Source organism: Saccopteryx leptura, chromosome 6 (genome assembly GCF_036850995.1).
Source record: "Saccopteryx leptura isolate mSacLep1 chromosome 6, mSacLep1_pri_phased_curated, whole genome shotgun sequence".
Classification (NCBI taxonomy): domain Eukaryota; kingdom Metazoa; phylum Chordata; class Mammalia; order Chiroptera; family Emballonuridae; genus Saccopteryx; species Saccopteryx leptura.
In genome coordinates this window covers 172,260,508-172,283,321 of record NC_089508.1, presented here as the reverse complement: position 1 = coordinate 172,283,321, position 22,814 = coordinate 172,260,508, and the positions used below count along the sequence as shown (strand labels likewise).

The following is a 22,814-nucleotide window of genomic DNA, read 5'->3' as shown; positions in this document are numbered from 1 at the left end:
GAAAATATTTTTCTTAAAACTAATTTCACTTTTTAAAAAACTTTGAAATGTGACTGCTAGAAAATAAATATACAACTGATGTTATATTTCTGTTGGACGGTGCTGGTTTAAGCTATCTATTCGTAAGAGATTGGATTGATATAGGATTATGGTCTCCGTGAAATCTAGGTTTGTCTCCTGTCTGAGGTCCTCCAGGTTCAATGATTCACTAGGAGGCCTCACAGAGCTCAGCATGTGGTTATACACATGTGATGATTTATAAGTGAACGAAGACAAAGCAGAATCAGCAAATGGGAAAGGTGCATGGGACAAAGTCTGGAGGAAACCAGGAACAAGCTTCCAAGAGTCCTCTCCCAGTTGGGTCCCACGAGAAGAACTGAATTCCTCTAGCAACAAGCTATGATGACATATGTAAACTGCTGTCTATCAGGAAGCTCATTAGAGACGTGATCAATGCCCAGGGCTTCTGCAGGAGGCTGGCCGCATGGACATCCTCGGCCTAGCATGCAATTCCAGACTGCCAGGAGGAAACCAGGTGTTCAGCATAAACCACATTGTCTGTACAAACAGTTGAAGCACAGTGAGTCACCTTTATCAATTCTGGGAACAACAGAAATTCTCCTGAAATCAAAGTTCCCGAATGCCAGTCAAGGACCAACCATGCAAGCAGATCTTTCTAAGGATAACAGTCTCCGGTCTGCTTTGTTACTCTTTCCTTCAGTACCCTGGTTTAATTTCGACAGGCCTTGGCACATCCTAAAATGGAGTTAATGACTTCCACTGCCTCCACAGTCTGCTTTGTTGGAGGGAGAGTTCTAAAAAGGGGAGAAGTCCCTAGAAACTATCTCATTCAACCCTCTCATCTGAGAGGCTGAGGCTCAGAGAGGCTGAGTGATTTGTCTAGGGTCCCACAGCAAATACAGGTGTCTATAAGAGTCAGATATGCTGGGTACAGTTCCAAACTTTTAGTCAAAATGTCCCTTCCCTTGTCTTGATGTTCTTATATGTTGGTAGAACTCACAACGTGTACCCTTTTTCCCATTTCTCGGTAGGAAGTCTACCTATGCCTCTGCTAGGCTTACTCCACCCAGCCTCCATCCTCTCTAGGTTATTGTTAGCTGGGGGACAACAGTGCTGGAGTACTGTATCTATAACAACCTTTACAAACAGTCCCTAAACAGTGAACAACCCACTTCCTACTTCTTGTGGGTTAACTAACAATGCACAAAACCAATGAGATCTAGGGAACCAAGAAACTCTAGAGTGGGCCAACCAGACGGGGTGGGAACCTAGCCCTCCTGCCTCTCTTCTCCCTGCAGGACCACTGCTAACAGATGGCCGTCAGGTTCCCATCATTCTTACCCCCTCCCAACTCCGAAGGTTTGTGGTAGGGGAACTGGGGAGGTACACTTGAGAAAGTTTTGGACTGAGAGTTTGAAGTCCTGATTCTATCTCAGTATGTGCCTTAGAGTAGTCCCTTCCCTCTGAGCCTTGGACTCCCCTCCGCTTGCTCCCAACTCTGAAATGAAGAAATTCGAATTCTGAGATTTCGCCCATGCTCATGAGTCTATGATTATATAGTTTCTCATGCTCTAGCCCAGGAGGGTGTTCTCAAGGATGAATGGGGTGGTGCCCTTGAGCATTGGCCCAGTTGGGGGTTGGGTTACAGGGTGAGAGAGGACCACAGGAAATCATGTTGTCTCCTCCTCTGTGGTTATATCACCTTCAGATGGTTATTTTGATTTTAAATGAGCAAGGACATTTAGTTCAGAGTCTGCATATTACCACCCCAGGCACATCCCCTTCAAGATGAAGAGGTTGCGCCTGACCTGTGGTGGTGCAGTGGATAAAGCCTTGACCTAGAATGTTGAGGTCGCCGGTTTGAAACCCTGGCTTGCCTGGTCAAGGCACATACGGGAGTTGATGCTTCCTGCTCCTCCCCACCTTCTCTCTCTCTCTTTCTCTTCTCTGAAATGAATAAATAAAATAAATAAATAAATAAATAAAGATGAAGAGGTTGGGCCGAACAACGTCTCCCATCCAGAGGGTGCAGGGGATGGCCTTCCCAGCTGTTAAATGGGGTCAATAATTTCTGCCCTGCCTACTCAATACGCCATTAGGAGGCTCTGATGGGGGGGGGGGGGGGCTGAAAGGCGCTGGAATGTGAACTCTCATGAAGATGAAGAATTGTTTTTTTCCTTCCAATTCATTCTTTGTCCCCAAAACCATATCTTGTCAATACCCTTTCCTCACATTACTGAGCTCTTAAATTTACTGTTATTTAATTCAACAGGTGTTTACTAACTGCCTACTGTGTGCTAGGCATTGTGCCAACTGCTGAGGATTCAACTATTCAGAGCAAACAAGGTGTGATTCCTGACATCGAGGAGCTCACAGCCTGGTGAGTTGATGACAGTAAGCGGGCTGCACACGGTGATGGGTGCTCTCATGGGGAAAGGGACAGCACAGAGGGACAACGGCCCCGATCAGTGGTAGCAGGGCCAGCTTCCAGGTGAAAGAACCTAGTAAACTGGGAAGGAGGCCAGGGAGTCAGCTGGGCGAGAGGCATGAAAGTGGTAGGGAAAAGGGGAAAGAGTGTTGAGGGATGGAAGGGACCACACGATCAAAGGCTGGTTGGCCCCTCACCACCTTCGATCCTCCATGTTGTTTGTGGCTGAACATAAAAAGTGACAAGAGGTAAGGTTGGAGCAGTAAACAAGGGCAGATGGAGATGGGGGTCTGATGGCCTTGGACTTCATCGTGGGGAGAGTAGACGGAAGAAGACCCCTATCACTTTGTTTGGTTATTGTTTGTTTTGTTATTCTTTTATTACTTTTTTGCAACTTTAAATAATCTTATTTATTTATTTACCTACATATTTATGGTCTATTCCATTCTTCTCCCAACTATAGTGTAAGCAACATGAGGTCCAGGACCACGTCTGTTTTATTTTCCGTTGTAACTCCAGCCCCTAGCAGAGTACCAGGCATGTAGAGTAGTCAATAAACAGTTGTTTCAGAATGAATAAATGAAAAAATTAAAAAAAAAAAGAATGAATAAATGAGAAAGAAGTAGGAGCACATAGATTTGAGAGTGTGTCTTATTCCTCATTTATCCTTTGCCTTTATTCAGGGACAAGCCTCTGCCTCCCACCCTCCCTAGAGGAGGTGTATGGCTCAGGAAGTTTTGTGTCTTTAGGGAATGAGGTGCAGGTGAGGCTAAGAAATGGGCTAGGGAGGAGGGTCTGGGTAAGCTGACCCTGAAGCTGAAGGCTGCCGGAACTCCGGATGTAAAGTTCCTTTTTCTTAAAGGGTTTGTGGTCTATGGGAAATAAATAACCCGGCCCTCATGCTGAACTCCAAACTCTTTTAGCGCATGGGTCAGAATCAGTTCTTGTACTTCTCAGGCTTTGATCTCTCAACCTGATAGAGACTATCAGGCCACAAGGGTCCTTAGAAATGACCTAGTTCCTTGTCTGCGCAAAATGTGGTCCTTGGACTCCCCTGGCAAACATCCCCCAAGCTGCCTGTCCTACCTGTGACTCTGTCTTTAACCATCTAGCGCAGTGGTTCTCAAAGTGTGCCCCAGGGCGCACTGGTGCGCCCTAGAAGATTTCCAGGTGAGCCCTATGATATTCCAGAGAAATATGTGCTGAGTGGGGACCAAAAAACCAACAGGGTTTTTGGAGGTTAGATTTTGGGGGGACAGAGGTGTGGGGAATTGGCTGTAAGCTGACAGTCTGCCCAAACCCCACCTCACTTGCCTGATTAGGTTGCAAAAGGCTGTTAAGCTGTGGTGCTGGATTATTACACTACCCACCATGTTCCCTGGAAAGACTGGAGGCAAGTTTCTTCTATCCTTTGTTTGGTGTAAAGTTAAGATAATATGTATGGTGGGGGTTTTCTACACTCAACACAATTAAGAGTAAAAAGAGAGGAATTCTTCAATGTATTGACAAGGAAATGAGAGTTTGCCTTTCAAATATATGCCCAAACATTGAAGAAATCACTAGGACACATCAGGCTCACGTTTCTCATAAACACAAGAATGAAAAAACTTAACACATTTGCTCCGGGACTTGCCGAATTTATTAAATCTTACTAAGAATGTATCTATATCTTGACCAGGCGGTGGCGCAGTGGATAGAGCATCGGACTGGGATGCAGAGGACCCAAGTTCGAGAACCTGAGGTCGCCAGCTTGAGCACGAGCTCATCTGGTTTGCGCAAAGCTCACCAGCTTGGACCCAAGGTCGCTGGCTCAAGCAAGGGGTTACTTGGTCTGCTGAAGGCCCACGGTCAAGGCACATATGAGAAAGCAATCAATAAACAACTAAGGTGTCGCAATGAAAAACTGATAATTGATGCTTCTCATCTTTTCATCTCTCTTTGTTCCTGTCTGTCTGTCCCTATCTGATTCTCTCTCTGTCTCTGTAAAAAAAAAAAAAAAAAAAAGAATGTATCTATATATATAAAAAGATAACATTTTTGTTGTTTTTTCATTTTTTTAATTTTTATTTATTTATTCATTTTTAGAGAGGAGAGAGAGAGGGTAAGAAAGAGAGAGAGGAGAGACAGAGAGAGAGAAGGGGGGAGGAGCTGGAAGCATCAACTCCCATATGTGCCTTGACCAGGCAAGCCCGGGGTTTCGAACCGGCGACCTCAGTGTTCCAGGTTGACGCTTTACCCCACTGCGCCACCACAGGTCAGGCCTGTTTTTTTTTATTTTTTTAACCCCCTTTTTTTACGAATTCTAAAAAGCATAACTCAAAACCTGTAACATAAAAATGTTTTTTAATAGCAGAATAAATTTAATTTTGTCATATTGATTTCATTTAATTACCATAAAAGCATGCTTAGACTTTATTCTTTAATATTTAACTTAGGCCCTGGCCGGTTGGCTCAGTGGTAGAGCATCAGCCTGGTGTGCAGGAGTCCCAGGTTCGATTCCCGGCCAGGGCACACAGGAGAGGCACCCATCTGCTTCTCCACCCCTTCCCCTCTCCTTCCTCTCTGTCTCTCTCTTCCCCTCCCACAGTCAAGGCTCCATTGGAGCAAGGTTGGCCTGGGCGTTGAGGATGGCTCTATGGCCTCTGCCTCAGGCGCTAGAATGGCTCTGGTCGCAACAGAGCGACGCCCCCTGGTGGGCATAGCATCGCCCCCTTGTGGGCATGCTGGGTGGATCCCGGTCGGGCACATGCGGGAGTCTGTCTGACTGCCTCCCCATTTCCAGCTTCAGAAAAATGCCCAAAAAACCAAAAATTTAACTTAATTATTATAACATATTTCTCAGAAATTTGTATATAGTGTGCCTACAATTATTTGTAAAATTTTAAATGTGCCCCGACTTCAAAAAGTTTGAAAACCACCTGACCAGGCGGTAGCGCAGTGGATAGAGCGTTGGATTGGGAAACAGAGTACCCAGGTTCAAGACCCCAAGGTTGCCAGCTTGAGTGCGGGCTCATCTCCTTTGAGGAAAAGCCCACCAGCTTGAACCCAAGGTCGCTGGCTCCAGCAAGGGGTTACTCGGTCTGCTGAAGGCCCACGGTCAAGGCACATATGAGAAAGCAATCAATGAACAACTAAAGTGATGCAACGCGCAATGAAAAACTAATGATTGATGCTTCTCATCTCTCTCTGTTCCTGTCTGTCTGTCCCTGTCTATCCCTCTTTCTGACTTACTCTCTGTCTCTATAAATAAGTAAATAAATAAATAAAAATTAAAAAAAAAGTTTGAAAACCACTGTGCATTTGGGATCTAGTTTTGTCTTTGTTAAGTTTTATTTTTTTTATTTTTTATTTATTTTTATTATTTATTTATTCATTCCATTTATTTATTTATTTCAGGGAGAGGGATAGATAGGGACAGACAGACAGGAACGGAGAGAGATGAGAAGCATCAATCATCAGTTTTTCGTTGCGACACCTTAGTTGTTCATTGATTGCTTTCTCATATGTGCCTTGACTGGGGCCTTCAGCAGACCGAGTAACCCCTCGCTCAATCTGGCGACCTCGGGCTCTCAAATCTGGGTCCTCTGCATCCCAGCCCGATGCTCTATCCACTGTGCCACTGCCTGGTCAGGCTTTTTGTTAAGTTTTAATGAGCTATTGATCTCGGGTAAGCAATTCTTCTCTCTAGTTGTGTCATCTGCAAGATGAGACTAACAATAATTCTACCTTATAAGATTATTGTGAGGATTAAATGAGAAAATCCATCCAGTCCAACTAGTAATAAATAACAGTATGTTGCATGCTTAATATGTGCCAGGGACTGTGCTAAACACTTTACCGGCACGATCTTATTTTGATTCCCACCACACCTGTTTTACAGGTGAGGAAACTGAGACACAGAGAGTTTACATGAATGGTCTGAATCACACACCCCGTGATAAGTGAAAAGGGCTTGAACCAGGTCCGACTCCTGGGTCCTCACCTGTGACCACCGTGCTAGGTTTCCTGTTTGTAGATCACTTCACGCAGTATGCCACCTCCCTCCACATCCATTACCCAGCGGGTCCCTGAGTATCCGCTCTGAGGGGTAGGCACTATTACCCTCATGCTCCAAATGATAACTCTGAAGAGCAGAGAGAGGATTTGCTCAACGTCACAACCGCCCTTGGATACCTTCCCTCTTGGTCCCTCTCAGTGCAGTGAGAGCAGCACTGAGCTGGGACTAGATACCTGGTCCTGGTAACTCAGCCTAACCTCCTCATGGGGCTATTGTCTTCTTCTCTGTAAATGTGGGGGAGGTATGTGGGCTGGATGACCTTATAACCTCTTCACACTTAAGTTTATCTCTGCTCCAGATAATGCTGACTGATCCCGTGCATGGTCAAGGGCAGAGAACCCCTAGGGGAAAAGGAGTCTCTTTCTCATGCCTGCTTTACTGCAAACTCCTGGACAGTGTATTTCTCCAAGCAGCTTTATGGGCTTCTTCACGTTTAATGGCCATGTCTAGAGCCACACTTCCTGCCTTCCCCTGGTCCCGGTGTGGTAAGGCTCTTTGAATAGGTTGCTAAACCGGCAATCTGTTGTACTCTGGAGGGATACACTGTGAGCTTGACATTCGGTGTTTAAGCCACAGGCACCCACCCTGAACACTACCATTTTAAAGCTCTTGGAGTCAGAACTACCATGGTATCTATTTTACAGACATTGAGGCTTATGGAGTCAGAGTGACTTGCCCAAAGGGCATAGTGGGCTATGGAGCTAAACACTAAAATGCAGGATTTTTAACCCAGGTTTCATTCTCTCCATTCATATTTTTATTCATTTTTCTATATGTTTTATTGAGCACTGTCTATAGTCAGGTCCTAGGTGGGCACTGAGCATATTGCTGTGAACGTAACAGATGGGCTCCCGCACATGTGGGAAAGTAGACTGTATGGTATGAATCAGATGTTTCCTACACTACATTAAAATGACATTCATTTCCACTATAAACTTTTCTTTTCTTTCTTTTTTTTTTTTTTTTGAGAGGAAGAAGTTCTTTTTGGGGCTGCCCTCTTTCTTGCATCTCCTCCCACTTTTCATTTGTTCCCAAACCTCCCATCCAAGTCAATCAAGGCCCTGGCTGGAGCTTGGGCAAGTCAGGCCCATAAGCTTCACCCCAAACTCTAAGCGCCTTCCTTGCCTCTGGCAAAAAATAGCCACTGCTTCTCCTGGTGGTGGGGACAGATAGCATCAAGGAAGGGCCCCTGACGGAGAGGACTTCCTCCCCCACCCAGGGGCTAGTCTCTCATCACAGCCCATGGGTCGGGATGAACAGGGCTGGAAGGATGACCTGGAGCCCAGGCGCATCCACTGGTGTTACCTGCTTGGCCAGCTCAGTCAGACAAAAATGGAAGGTCCTTATTTCTCTAGGTTGTGGTCTCCAGCCTCCCAAGCATGTCACATGAGAACTCTGGCTTTGGCATCGAAAAACCTGGTTTTGAATCTCAGCTCCGCCTCTTTTTGTTTCACATTGGGCAAGTCATCTTTCCTCATCAGTAAAAAGGGGATTTTGTATGGACTGAGATCGTGCGTATAAAAACACTTTGGTGCAGCCTGACCAGGCAGTGGCACAATTGATAGAGTGTCAGCCTGGGACATAAAGGACCCAGGTTGAAACCCTGAAATCACTGGCTTGAGCGCAGGGTCACCGGCTTGAGTGTGGGATCATAGACATGACCCCATGGTTGCTGGCTTGAGCCCAAGATTGCTGGCTTGAGTGAGGGGTCACTGGCTTGGCTGTAGCCCCTCTGGTCAAGGCACATATGAGAAAGCAATCAATGAATGACTAAGGTGTTTCTCATCTCTCTCCCTTCCTGTCTGTCTGTCCCTCTCTCTGTCTCTCTCTCTGTCTCTCTGTCTCTCGTTAAAACAAACAAACAAACAAAACAGTTGGTGCAGTACTTGGGATCTATTCCTTCCTCCCTACATGGTTATTATTATTAAAGATGTCAATGATGGCATCAAGTATCTTAGCCTAGGAGTGGGTGCCTAAACTTAGCATCCTAGAAGGACAGAGCCTGGGCATCCTACCATCCCACTGCCCCGCTAGCCCCTCCCTGCTGAGCGTGTCACCACCTGCAATTCTACAATCATCACAGCTTTGTCTTTGTAGTCGCTCTGGTCCTCCCTGCCCTTTCTGAACCGTGGATCACAGGACCTGCAAGGGCTCCGTCTGGTTTTGGAAGTCTTTGGTTAGGTTTCCTAGTCAGGTACTTTGTGTACAAAATTCTGAGCTGTTCTTATCCAGAGGGCATCAAAGAGGAGGGATGTGAGATTTCGGGACTTCAGAATACCCTGAGTGAGTGAGTGTCCTGCTCTCCCGCGTGCACAGACCTCCATCCAACCCACCAGTCACATATAATAGCAAAGATGAGCAGAGTGCCTACTATGGGTAGGCTCTGTTCTAAGTGTGTAGGTTTCTTAGAATTTATTTATTAATTTTTAGAAAGAGGAGAGAGAAGGAGAAGAGGGGGTGGAGCAGGAAGCATCACCTTGTAGTAGTTGCTTCCTGTATGTTCCTTGACTGGGCAAGCCCAGGGTTTCAAAACAGTGATCTCAGCATTCCAGGTCGACGCTGTATCTACTGCACTACCTCAAGTTAGGCTGTTCTAATATGTTTTTGTTGATGTTGTTTTATTTTTCTAAAGTGAGAAGAAGGGAGGCAGACAGACTCTCGCATGCGCCCGACTGGGATCCACCCAGCATGCCCACTAGGGGGCGATGCTCTGCCCATCTGGGGCATTTCTCCATTGCAATTGGAGCCATTCTAGCACCTGAGGCAGAGGCCATGGAGCTGTCTTCAGTGCCTGGGCCAACTTTGCTCCAATGGAGCCTTGGCTGCGGGAGGGGAAGAGAGAGACAGAGAGGAAGGAGAGGGGGAGGGGTGGAGAAGCAGATGGGCGCTTCTCCTGTGTGCCCTGACCAGGAATCAAACCTGGGACTTCTACACATCGGGCTGACACTCTACCACTGAGCCAACTGGCCAGGGCCCTAATATGTTTTAAACAGCCTGGTTAATCCCATTAACAACTCTATAAAGTATGTATAATATAAATTCCATTTTAAAATAGAGAAAACTGGGGCATAGGGAGGTTTCTAACCTAAACTAGTAAGTGGTGGAGGTGAAATTCCAGTCCAGACAATCTGACTCCAGGGCCTGCACTCTTCCCTTCACACTTCACTGAAGCCCAGAGAGTGAAGGGACTTGCCCAAAGTCACACAGCAATTTCTCCAATGATCTCTGACCATTAAGCCACTGGAAGAGTCACACTGAAGGCAAAAATAAGACAAAGGTTAAAATATCCTGGCCTCTCTCATTCTATATCTTCCCTCCACTCCCAAATCCTACAGGCTGTTTATTAAAAGCAGAGAGGTCTAGGGTGTGGCCTTGTGGGTCAGTGCCAAGGCTGGTCTGGCCTGGCTGACCCCACCGTGCTCAGCCCTCTTTGGAGCTTAGTCTGGCTCCCTCTCTCACGCACCCAGGGCACATAAGCACAGTCAGTGGGGACAGGGCTGGCATAAGAAGACAGAAAGGGAAAAGGGCAGGGGCAAGGATCAGGGAGGAGGGGTGGAGTGCAGCAGGGAACGGGAAAGACAGACGTGTTCTAAAAACCCAGTGCGTGTGCCAGACACAGAGCTAGGCACCTTCCCATACATCCTGCGAGGATGGCCCCATTGGTACCCCCCCTTTTTTTTTACAAGGGAGGAAACTGAGACTCAGAGGGATGACTTACCTGCCCAAAATTATGGGTGAGTCACTGTGAAAATGGACCCCCTTTCCATTAGAGAAGATGGGAGGCGAGTGACAGAGGAAAGAGGAAGAGAGCCATGGGGGTGGGGAGGAGAAGGAGGTGAGGTGTGGGGGCCTTGGTGCTGTGCCTGACAAGGGCGATGGGCCCGGAGTGGTCCTCGCACCCCAGAAGGCTCACTCCGCACATGTTTATAAGCAACCTCAACATTCACAAGGAGCGTGACCTCCAGCCTGTCTGTTTCTAACCCGTGACTGCTCATGGATATAAACAGCCTGGTTATTAACCCCAGGAAACTGGCTCCTCTGGGACTTAGCTTTATCTCCCGGGATGGGCAGGCAGGGAGAGCTGGAGGTGCCTGCCTGGCCAAGCCTTTCCAGACTGGGAGGTGGGAGGAGCGGCTGCCAGGAACTTGATGATCCTTTTAAGAGCTGGGCCAAATGGGGCCACGGAGAGCACACTCCCATCGATGTCCACCCCTCACCAACTTGCACAAGGCCACATAGTAGGTCAGTGGGCCCTAAAAGCCTTTGACCCAATGATTGCCACTTTAAGGGAATTAAAGCTTGACTCATCTCACTATTTTCCCTAATGCCCCCCACCACTAGAACACTGTAGTGAAATCATGGCTATAAAGGCACTGGGCAAACCGACCCCCCTGAGCACCTGAGAAGTTGTTCTCTGGTCCTGTTTCTTTTTTTTTTCTGAAGTTGGAAACAGGGAGGCAGTCAGACAGACTCCCGCATGCGCCTGACTGGGATCCACCCAGCATGCCCACCAGGGGGCGATGCTCTGCCCATCTGGGGTGTTGCTCTGTTGCAACCAGAGCCATTCTAGCGCCTGAGGCAGAGGCCACAGAGCCATCCTCAGCGCCTGGGCCAACCTTGCTCCAATGGAGCCCCTGCTGCGGGAGGGGAAGAGAGAGACAGAGAAGAAGGAGAGGGGGAGGGGTGGAGAAGCAGATGGGCGCTTCTCCTGTGTGCCCTGGCCGGGAATCGAACCGGGACTCCTGCACGCCAGGCCGATGCTCTACCACTGAGCCAACTGGCCAGGGTCTGATTTTTTTTTTAAAGATTGTATTCATTTTAGAGAGGAGAGAGAGAAAGAAAGAGAGGGTGGAGGGAGGAGCAGGAAGCATCAACTCCCATATGTGCCTTGACCAAGCAAGCCCAGGGTTTTGAACAAGCGACCTCAGCGTTCTAGGTCGATACTTTATCCACTGCGCCACCACAGGTCAGGCTCTAGGTGTCCCTTGAGAAAGTCCATAGAAGTCCTCCAACAGCAGTCCTCTTACAAGTGACCTGGACTGGGAATATTTCTGAATGGGAAACAAGCTGTGCAGCGATTTGCTGGGGCTGGAATGGGAGGAAGTGGATTTCATAGGCAGCTTGAAGGACTGGAATGAGAACACCAAGGACCACCACTGGAGTTGCTGGGAAAGAGAGGGTATGGCTAGACACAAGGATTAGATGAAAAGTCCCGGGATATTGACAACTTGGATTAAGGACAGAGCAAGCCAGACACAAGGACTAGATGAAAAGTCCTGGGATATTGACAACTTGGATTAAGGACAGAGCAAGCACAGTCCTATTCCAAGGCAAGTAACTGAGCATGGTAACCTTTCAAGGACACAAGCATTTGTGGCTATAATTGAAAGGTTTTAAAAACAAACTGAGCTCACAGGGCTTATCCAGCTGGCTGCCTCTGCAGGGCTGGTGAGTGCGGTGGCCACCCCCTCCAAGTTGCACTTCCGGAAACTTCTCCCAATAAAAGTTTTCCCAATAATAGTGCCCTACCCAGCGTCTCAGAATATGTCCCTATCTCTTCCATTCTCTCTGCTTCCCACTGAATCTATATATTTTATTTAAAAATCTATATATTTTTAATAGTTTGTGAATTTTAAACCACATGAGTAATATATGATTACGTTCTTCTTACAAAATGAAAACTTGACAACAGAGGCTAAAACCCCATTTCACCCCTTTAGCTCCCCATTTTTGTCACAACTCCTCACTAGTGTAATTAACAGTATGCTTAGTCTTCCAGAACTTTCTGTATGCACACATAGGCCAATTAAAATGTCCAGGTGGCAGCATTTTTTTTTACTTCTGTCATAACTGGTATTACACATTATTGTGCTGCAGCTTGCTTTCTTGCTACTGTATGTTTTTGAGATCTGTTCAGGTTAGTATTTTTAATCTACTTAATTTTTAACCGTGATACAATGTGGGTGTTTCATGTTTATTTACTCCTCCCCTCGCCCAGCGTTCCACAGCTGCAGACAGTGCTGCCGTGAATAGCCTTCATACACCTTCTTGGACATGTGTGATTTCGTTTCTCTAGGACAGAAATCTGGCAGTGGAATTATAGATTGTTTTAAGTGCTTCCAGACCCAGAAAAAGGTCCTGGGGCTGGAAATCTACCTCGGCAAGCAGAGGGCAGGGAAAGACAAAAGGCTGGCCACTTCAGTCTGGTCATTAACAATTTTTTTTTAATTAAAATAAATTTTTTTAAATTCATTTTTAGAGAGGAGAGAGAGAGACGAAAGAGAGACAGAGAGAGAGAGAGAGAGAGAAGGGGGGAGGAGCCGGAAGCATCAACTCCCACATGTGCCTTGACCAGGCAAGCCCATGCTTTCAAACCGGCCACCTCAGCATTTCCAGGTCGACGTTTTATCCACTGCTCCACCACAGGTCAGGCCTGGTCATTAACAATTTATTAAAGGGAAACTTACATAGGAAGCAAGTCTCGGTGGCGGTGCCACTTGGCAAGTGCCAAAGAATCACATAGGGAATAAAAGGGGTTTTATTCACATGTTCACGGGTGCTAGCACGTGAATGCTACCAGGTATGAGAAATTACTTTATGTGCTTGACCAGGTCAGGACAATGACCTGTTCCAGGAACCAGCATGTACCAGGAGGCAGGGGAGGAGCTCTGGTCTGTGTCAGAACGGGAATCGATTACCATCAGTCTCCAAGGGGGGTTTGTAGTAACCGATCTCCATTCTGACCCAGGTCCAGCTCACAGGTCAGACAGCAGTCAGGTATTGGAGCAGTCTCTTCTCAACAGCCACCAGGGTATGACCCCCCCCCCCCCCACTGTATCTCTAGTGTAGAGGCTCCCTGGCTGGCTCCCAGGGTCGTTTCTTCTGTCTTAGGTAACACATCTAAATCACCAGCTTCCTGCTTCTAACTCCCCACGGAACAACCCCACCCAGAGGTCCCTCGGGTTCCACAATCTTGTATAACAAAAGTGACCTTATCTCTCCCCTCCCACACCCCTCGTTTGGCATACCCACACAAATTCTCCCAGGTGCCCAAACATGGAAACCTTAACCATAGTCCTCTCTCCCCGCAGATATATAATGAGATGTCAAATCTTGAGGATTTTATCTCAGTAATGGTTTTGGGTTCTCATTCCTTCTTATCTTTAGCCAGGATTATTTTTAACAACCCCCTAACTAGTCTCCTTGTTCTCTTATGCAAGGCACCAAAGTAATCTTCGTTAAGTACAGGTGATGTCATTTTCGTGGTTGGTTCCCCGCCTGGATATAAAATACAGTAGGATCTCCTTGGCTTGCTGTTCACAGACTTCTCTAATCTGGCTCAGTTTTCTTCCTCTTGTTTTTAATCTCTTCAGCTTCTTCCTCCTTCACACTTTAAGCACACTGATCCTCTTGTATTCCCCGTATTTCTTGCCTCCCAGATTTTGTTTATGCATTTCCTCTTCTGAGAGTCTTTCTCCGAGCTCTGCCCATTGAAGGTCTACCAATCCTGCTAGGTCCTACCAAACAAACACTAAGGATGTGGGTGGCAGTGTCCTTCTCTGTAAGAAGGACATAATACCTTCCGGGTCTGTGGGGAACTCTAAATGAAATTCTGCCTCTTGCAGAGAAAATGCTGAATAAACCTCAACTCTGATTATTATAAAGCTGCCCCTTTTATAAAGCTGTGCCCAGGCTCACTGTGTTTCCTGTGACTTTCCTGCCTTCCTGGCCTCTCTGGATTCTGGTGGGCATTTAGTTATTCAGTTATGTGTCTGCCCTCACACTTGATAATGACCTTCTGAGGAGCAGGGATCCTTTTACGTATTTCTGAACGGTGTCCTGGCACAGTTCCTGGAACCAAACTGAATGTAGGGAGAAGGTCTGCCTGCTGTCAGTCAGGAAGTGTCGTCGGAAAGGGAGAGCCAGCTGTGTGGGGTCAGATGGTGGCATTGAATTCCACCTTGGCGCTCACTGGCTGGTAACAATCCGCACACCTCACTTACTCTCCCCATACCCAGTTTCCTCATCTATAAAAAGGAGAAAATAATAATACCCACCTCACAAGATTGGGGTGAGCTTTTGGATGCCCAAGAACTTTCTGGGGTTTTTTTTTCTTTTTTTTTTTTTAATCTTAGTTTGTCTTCTCACAGTAGCCTGCTTCCCCCTTGTGGATAAAATTCAAATTACATATTAAAATCAATTGGTATAAATGATCTAAGAACCACAGGTTTATCTCAGCATTGCTTTCCTTACTGAACAATTGAAAACAAACCAGGTTTCCGGATAGGAACTGAGCTAAATATATGATGGTACACCCACACAAGGGAATATTATCAAGCCATTGAATATAATGAAATAGATGTCTATGGTGTACTGCTAAGCAAAACCTTGGTTATAAACATGCAGTATAAACAATGCTCTGTTTCTGTCAATAGCTAATGTTAACAGTGTTTATTGTTGGGAGGTGAAGTTCAGTTCCTTTTAACTTTCTTCTTTATAGTTGTATGGCTCAGTTTGTATTTTTTTCTTTTTTTAAGTTTACTTTTATTTATTGATTTTACAGAGACAGGAGAGAAAGAGGAGAATGGAATGGGAAGTATCAACTCATAGTTGCTTCATGTTAGTTGTTCATTGCTTGCTTGTTGTATGTGCCTTGACCAGGGCAGCCCAGGGTTTCGAACCGGCAACCTTGGCATTCCAGGCCGAAGGTTTATCCACTGCGCCTCCACAGGCCAGGCTGTATAGCTCAGTTTTTGACAATGAGCTGTTAGAAAACTTTAGCTCCTCTTCCTGGGGGGAACCTATCAGTAAAATAAGAAACCCATTAGTTACCTGCTGTGACAGGCCAATCTGAATCAGGGAATACTCTGATCATATATTTTTTTAAATATCTTATGCTTCAGCACTGTGTGTGCACATGCATAGTAAACTAACGTTAGAGTCAACCCAAGATACGGGACCTCAGTGAGAGGCAACCCCAATAGTATTTTTCTGCTCCTTGGCACTGTTCCTTGCAGAGAGTCCTGGGCGGGAATAGTGGGAATAGCAAGCCATGGAGGATAAAGGATCCAGGCTGGAGTTCTGGGAGCATCTCAGAAATGGACCAGTAGGAGCTGTCTCCAATGTTCTTGGCCAGGCCAATCAGAAGTTCTGTTCTGCATCTGACCCTTTGTTGCCAGGATTTTTTAAATTATTATTATTAATCTGTTATATTATGTGAGCTTTCTGGTGCCATCCAGAGCCAAAATTCTATGATTCTGTTTCCATAGTGCTGCGATTTCTAAGATTCTAATCTGCCCATTTCTTACCCTCTTCTTTGTCTTGACCAAACATTAGTCAGGCCTCTCTCCTCCCCACGAGCCCGTAATGTTTGAATTGTCCCAGGCTTAAACACATGAAAGCAGCAGCCTCCCTAATAGCTTATTCTCAGAATCTGAGGACTTCAGAAACATTTCTTGTTGAAGTGTCCTGGTTTTACCACTTGCATACCCCCACCTCTTTAAAAGTTCCTGCTAACCCTTTTTAGCCCCCAAATAAAAGAAAAGCTCTTTTCTGTTTAATCTTGAGATGCTTACAGATTTTTGAGATTGGAGTGTCCTCCCTATTATAATACCCTTTCTGAATACAATCTCTCCTTATCTAAGCCCAGATTTGTGTTTGACGTGAGAAATAAAAACAGCTAAATATAAAACCGCTGTTCATTTAATTACATAAGCCCCAAAGCATGCCTCCTGTGAAAACTGGTGATACAAAATTGTATCTATTGACGCACGTGAAACTTTTAACATGCATTTCTTAAAAGGTATAAAAGCTTGATGTAAGACCTAAAGGTCATGATATCATTGATGTTTTATTGATTCATTTTTTAAATGAAGTGATTCTTTTTCTTAAATCCAACTTTGTCATCATTCTCTTCCTCTTTTTTTTCCTCCTATTTTTCACTCTCCCCTTTCCCTGTCTCGATCTCCCTCTCTCTGTCTGGGTCTCCTTAGCTTCCTACTTCTGTTCCTATGTCTCCCATTTCTGTCCTTCCGTCTCCCATCTCTCTGCCTCTCATTTGCCCGCATTATCCCTGCTTTCTCCTAATCTGATTGGCCATTTTTCATCCCTTTTTCTGTGCCTGTCTCTTCTAACTTGTCTCTGTTTTCTCTTTTCCTTCATCAGCTTCTGCAACTTACTACTGTAGTCGTAAATTTCCCTACAGAATTCCTTATGATCGTTTTAAAGCATCAAGTTCTTTATTAGCGTGTATCCCCTTTCTCCGTTCTCCCCCTCATCCCCACCCCCACCCCATCCCCGTGAACTCTTCCATCACTTCGACCCCTCTTTGTCACAGTGGCATCTCCCCCGAGGAGACCGAACCATTTCACCTTCTCACCCCTCTCAGCAAGTAGAATCTCCCCAGTCTAGGGCTGTACCATTTACAAACCTGTGTAATTTCAATGAGAATATTTTACTATTTCAAATTCTTCCTCCCTCTCTCACTAAATGTAATCTTCTAATAGAGGTAACACTCAAACTTATTCCTCAATGCGCCTGTAAAATCTCTGTGCAAACTTGCACCTTACTGGTTTGTATAATCCTCCCTTTCGTGACCTCCCCCCCCCGCTCTCTGCAGGTGGCGCAGCCCAACCCGGCTCCGTGTGAAAGGCATTCCTGCGCGTGCACGTGTGTACGGCACTGGCCACCCTCAGCGTGGCGGCTCTCCTTCACACACAGTGCGGGGGCGGCCACATTGCCTCCCGAACAAAGCCGCTGAGGATGCAAAGTGGGCAAAACTGCCCTGTACGGATGAGCGCAGGCTCGGAAGCCCCACGCTCTGCTCATCCATACAGGAAGCGAAAGAGCTCATCACTATGGATGTGACAGCCGTCCCGGGTCAAGCCATGACCGGAGTTTTGGGACCTGATCACCGAGCCAGAGATCAGAAGGCAGGTACGTGCGTGCGGTGTGATGAATGTCTTGGATTGGCCATGGGAAGGGAGCGGTCCGTGAGGGTCAGTGATTGGAGGTTTAAGAAGTCAGGGTGGAGAGGGAATGTGGATTGGTGTTGGGTTAATTGGGAGTCAGGGATGGTGTGAGCTGTGCGGTTGGTAATTGGGGACTGACGTGTTGGTTGTCTGTGGGATCAGAAATGATCTATAAGGGAACACTGGTGGGGGTGTCTGGGTCGGTGATTTAGGGGATTCTGGGGCAGCAGTGATAGGTGAGGGGGCAGTGGACTTAATGATAGAGGCATCCAAGTGGTAGGTGGTCAGTGATGTGATGGGTGTGATTCTAGGCCCAAGGATTCAGCGGTTCGGATGGAGTAGTAATGGTGTAAAAATATCATGGTGATCAGCCCCAATTTAGCGGGAAAGGTTTTACATGCCTGAGAACTTTCACAGGTCATAGGCAACTGTTGAGTTCTTAAGGGTCAGACCCCATCTTAATTCATCATTGCATCCTTAATCTGGCGCTCCCCACAGAAATGACCATTTTAAAATAAGACCAAACAAGGATAGGATTACTATGAAAAGTGTGCCTTTAGCTCTACTTCTTCCTAAGCTTATTGACATCATTTTATATTCTATTCAAGAAACTTTTATTGAGCACCTGCTGGGTGCCCAGAGGTTGGTAAGATTATTTCTCTTGATTGTTTCCTTCCAGATCTGTTTTGATACAGTTTCCCTGTCATGGGAGCACTTACTTCTTCTGAACCAACTCAGTCCTATCTGTATGACTCCTCCTGGGACCAAGAAAAATTTACTGGGTATGTACCTTCCTGCCTCGAGGCAATAAAAATTTAAACAGAAAACATCTTAAAATTAACATTTAGGTCCAAGAATATTGATTGGCAGGAGACTTTGCTGAGTTGAGGGAAAATATAAGAGTATTGGAATCCAGCTGCTGGTCCCTTCTGAGGAATAGAGAAATACAATCCTGAATTTTCCATTTGGTCATTGTTGTTCTTACTGCCAGGGACCTCTATTTACAGTTAAGTCTTTACAGAGATCTATCCATTTTTATTGACTTATGAAAACATTTTACAAATGGCATTGCCAGTTCGTAGAGGGAAAAGTAAGTTGTTAGAAAATCAACATGTAACATCTTCATATGTATACAATCAAAAAACCTGTCTTGAGTTCTCCATGATCAGAGTTTAGTCACAAGAGGACTTCCTTCATGTGGTGCTTGCTGAACATCCTGTAAGGACCAAATTACCTTCTCTCACAGGGTGGCCTGTTATCCACCGGATATCTGGCGATTGGTGTTTCCAGACTGGTGAACACAGAAGCTTTAGTCTGGGTCTGGTCTGTGACAATGTCCTTCTGATCACCAGTTTTGCTTTTTTCAGACTTCTATTCTTTTAGAAGAGAGCAAAAGATGATGAAGTCCCAGGTGAGTTGCTTTTATTTTTAATTTTTAAAAATTTTCTCCTTGGGCCTGACCTATGGTGATGCAGTGGATAGAGTGTCAACCTGGAATGCTGAGATCACCAGTTCAAAACCCTGGGCTTGCCTGGTCAAAGCACATATTGGAAGCAACTATGAGTTTATGGGTTGATGCTTCCCACCCCCCCTTCTCTCTCTCCCCTCTCTAAAATTAATAAATAAAATCTTTAAATAAATAAATAAAATTTTCTCCTTGGTTTTTCATACAATCAAATGGAAAAGTAAAAAGAGCTATAATATGGAGTAGGGCAAGAGTGGCCAAAATACAGATCAAGACCTAGAATGAGTTGCTAGGTCATATCTAGATGACCTGGCCTGAAACCATTTTTAAAAACTGATGTATTGGACCTGACCAGGTGGTGGCACAGTGGATAGAGTGTTGGACTGGGATGTGGAGGACCGAGGTTCGAGACCCTGAGGTCACCAGCTTGAGCGCAGGCTCATCTGGCTTGAGCAAAAAGCTCACCAGCTTGGACCCAAGGTCGCTGGCTCAAGCAAGGGGTTACTCAGTCTGCTGAAGCCCCGTGGTCAAGGCACATATGAGAAAGCAGTGAATGAACAACTAAGGTGTTGCCACAAAAAACTGATGATTGATACTTCTCATCTCTTTGTTCCTGTCTGTCTGTCCCTGTCTATCCCTCTCTCTGACTTTCTTTCTGTCCCTGTAAAAAAACAAAACAAAACAAAAAAACTGATGTATCGGCCAGGTGGTGGTGCAGTGGATAGAGCATCGGACTGGGATGTGGAGGATCCAGGTTCGAGGCCCTGAGGTTGCCAGCTTGAGCGCGGGCTAATCTGGTTTGAGCAGAGCTCACCAGTTTGGACCCAAGGTCGCTGGCTCGAGCGAGGGGTTACTCAGTCTGCTGAAGGCCCACGGTCAAGGCACATGTGGGAGGGCAGTCGATGAACAACTAAGGTGTCGCAACAAAAAACTGATGATTGATGCTTCTCATCTCTCTCCGTTCCTGTCTGTCTGTCCCTCTCTCTGACTCTGTCTCTGTAAAAACAAACAAACAAACAAACTGATGTATCACCTGACCAGGCTGTGGCACAGTGGATAGTTGGCTTGAGATGCAGAGGACCCAGGTTTGAAACCTGAAGTTGCCAGCTTGAGTGCAGGCTCATACGGCCTGAGTGTGGGCTCACCAGTTTAAGCGTGGGGTTGCTGGCTTGAGCATGAGCTTATAGACATGACCCCATGGTCGCTGGCTTGAAGCCCAGGGTTGCTGGCTTGAGCCCAAGGTCACTGGCTTGTGCAAGGGGTTACTCGGTTTATTGTAGCCCCCCCCCCCCCACTCTGTCAAGGCACATATGAGAAAGCAATCAATGAACAACTAAGGTGCTGCAATGAAGAATTGTTGCTTCTCATCTCTCTCCCTATCTGTCTATCCCTCTTCTGGTCTCTCTCTCTCTCTCGCAGAAAAAAAGATGTACCATTTTTTCTAATCTTTCTTACAGACACCATGAGTTTCATATTTGCAATCCTCTAAAGAGAGCAGATAAATTTTCCATGGAAGAGTGATTTTTTTTTTTTACAGAGAGTCAGAGAGAGGGATAAATAGGGACAGACAGACAGGAACGGAGAGAGATGAGAAGCATCAATCCTCAGTTTTTTGTTGTGACACCTTAGTTGTTCATTGATTGCTTTCTTATATATGCCTTGATCGCGGGCCTTCAGCAGACCAAGTAACCCCTTGCTCGAGCCAGCGACCTTGGGTCCAAGCTGGTGAACTTCGCTCAAACCAAATGAGCCCAAATTCCAATCCGACACTCTATCCACTGCGCCACCACTGGTCGGGCAGAAGAGTGATTTCTTGCCATGTAAGACTAGAACTTCCTTTTTAGGTCTTTGTCTAGGTCAGGGGTCCCCAAACTGCAGCCCGCGGGCCGCATGTGGCCCCCTGAGGCCATTTATCCGGCCCCCGCCGCACACCCGGAAGGGGCACCTCTTTCATTGGTGGTCAGTGAGAGGAGCATAGTTCCCATTGAAATACTGGTCAGTTTGTTGATTTAAATTTACTTGTTCTCTATTTTAAATATTGTATTCGTTCCCATTTTGTTTTTTTACTTTAAAATAAGATATGTGTAGTGTGCATAGGGATTTGTTCATAGTTTTTTTATAGTCCAGCCCTCCAACGGTCTGAGGGACAGTGAACTGGCCCCCTGTGTAAAAAGTTTGGGGACCCCTGGTCTAGGTGATGGGGTACAGTGTTCTCACCAACACTCCTATGCTAAATGCAGTAGTAGATTTCTTGTAGCTGTGTCATAAAATGATCTCTCCTAGAGGGAAAGTATCAGTGTCAGAGCCAAACTCTTGAACTTTATCTTTCTGAGCTAGAGTCATCAAATTAGTGCCTGTGGGTCACATGGAACTTTTTTTTTTTTTTTGTATTTTTCTGAAGCTGGAAACGGGGAGGCAGTCAGACAGACTCCCGCATGCGCCCGACCGGGATCCACCCGGCACGCCCACCAGGGGGCGATGCTCTGCCCATCTGGAGCGTCGCTCTGTCACGACCAGAGCCACTCAAGCGCCTGGGGCAGAGGCCAAGAAGCCATCCCCAGCGCCCGGGCCATCTTTTGCTCCAATGGAGCCTTGGCTGCGGGAGGGGAAGAGAGAGAGAGAGAGAGAGGAAGGAGAGGGGGAGGGGTGGAGAAGTAGATGGGCGCCTCTCCTGTGTGCCCTGGCCAGGAATCGAACCCGGGACTTCTGCACGCCAGGCCGACACTCTACCGCTGAGCCAACCGGCCAGGGCCCCACATGGAACTTTTTATAAGCAAAGTGTTATTGGCAGCACAGGCGTGAGCCGTGCGTTTTGTTTACGTATGGTCTAGGTCTGTTTTCCTGCTACAGTGGCAGGTTGGGTAAGTACTATAGACACCAAATGGCCTGCAGTGCTGAAAAGATGTACTTCACTGAAACGTTAGTTGACCTCTGCTTTAGAGGATCAGACTGACTGCAGCTGCCTCCTGTTGTCTAGCTTCATCCATTGGTAAATTTTAGATAATGTAGGATGGATACATTTTTGAATGGTCTTCCAAAAAATATACTTCTCTCAAAAGGCAGTTCTTCAATTATAATTATCTGTCAAAAATAGTCTGACCAGCCTGACCAGGTGGTGGCGCAGTGGATAGAGCATCGGACTGGGATGCGGAAGGACCCAGGTTCGAGACCCCGAGGTCGCCAGCTTGAGCACGGGCTCATCTGGCTTGAGCAAAGAGCTCACCAGCTTGGACCCAAGGTCGCTGGCTCCAGCAGGGGGTTACTCGGTCTGCTGAAGGCCCACGGTCAAGGCACATGTGAGCAAGCAATCAATGAACAACTAAGAAGTCGCAACACGCAATGAGAAACTGATGATTGATGCTTCTCATCTCTCTCCGTTCCTGTCTGTCTGTCCCTGTCTATCTCTGCCTCTGTAAAAAAAAAAAAAAAAAAAAAAAAAGCCTGACCAGGCGGTGGCGCAGTGGATAGAGCGTCGGACTGGGATGCGGCGCACTCATCTAGCTTGAGCAAGAAGCTCACCAGCTTGAGCCCAAGGTCGCTGGCTCAAGCAAGGGGTTACTCGGTCTGCTGAAGGCCCACGGTCAAGGCACATATGAGAGAGCAATCAATGAACAACTAAGGTGTTGCAACGAAAAACTGATGATTGATGCTTTTCATCTCTCTCTGTTCCTGTCTGTCTGTCCCTATCTGTCCCTCTCTCTGACTCTCTCTCTGTCTCTGTAAAAAACAAACAAACAAACAAAAAACTTTGGCCCCTCATGGCTTTATATCCTTTCCTGTGGTTTTGTGAGTTTGTAGGATCCCTGTCCAATTCAAAGGCAGCTCCTTCTCTGCTCATCCATTTTTAACAGTCTATTATATTTTTCTCCTTGT

The 22,814-nt window shown here is 46.4% G+C and overlaps 1 protein-coding gene across 1 annotated transcript in view; it reads left to right on the top strand.

The window, feature by feature from the left end:
* The first annotated feature begins 304 nt into the window (after positions 1–304).
* The window catches only part of ZNF300 (zinc finger protein 300), a 31,089-nt gene continuing 8,579 nt past the window's right edge, over positions 305–22,814 (top strand). The window contains 5 exon segments of the mRNA XM_066342099.1: positions 305–580; positions 2,294–2,401; positions 17,125–17,437; positions 18,156–18,258; positions 18,844–18,887. Of these exon segments, the coding sequence (XP_066198196.1) occupies positions 17,363–17,437; positions 18,156–18,258; positions 18,844–18,887 (222 nt within the window). The 5' untranslated portion in view covers positions 305–580; positions 2,294–2,401; positions 17,125–17,362.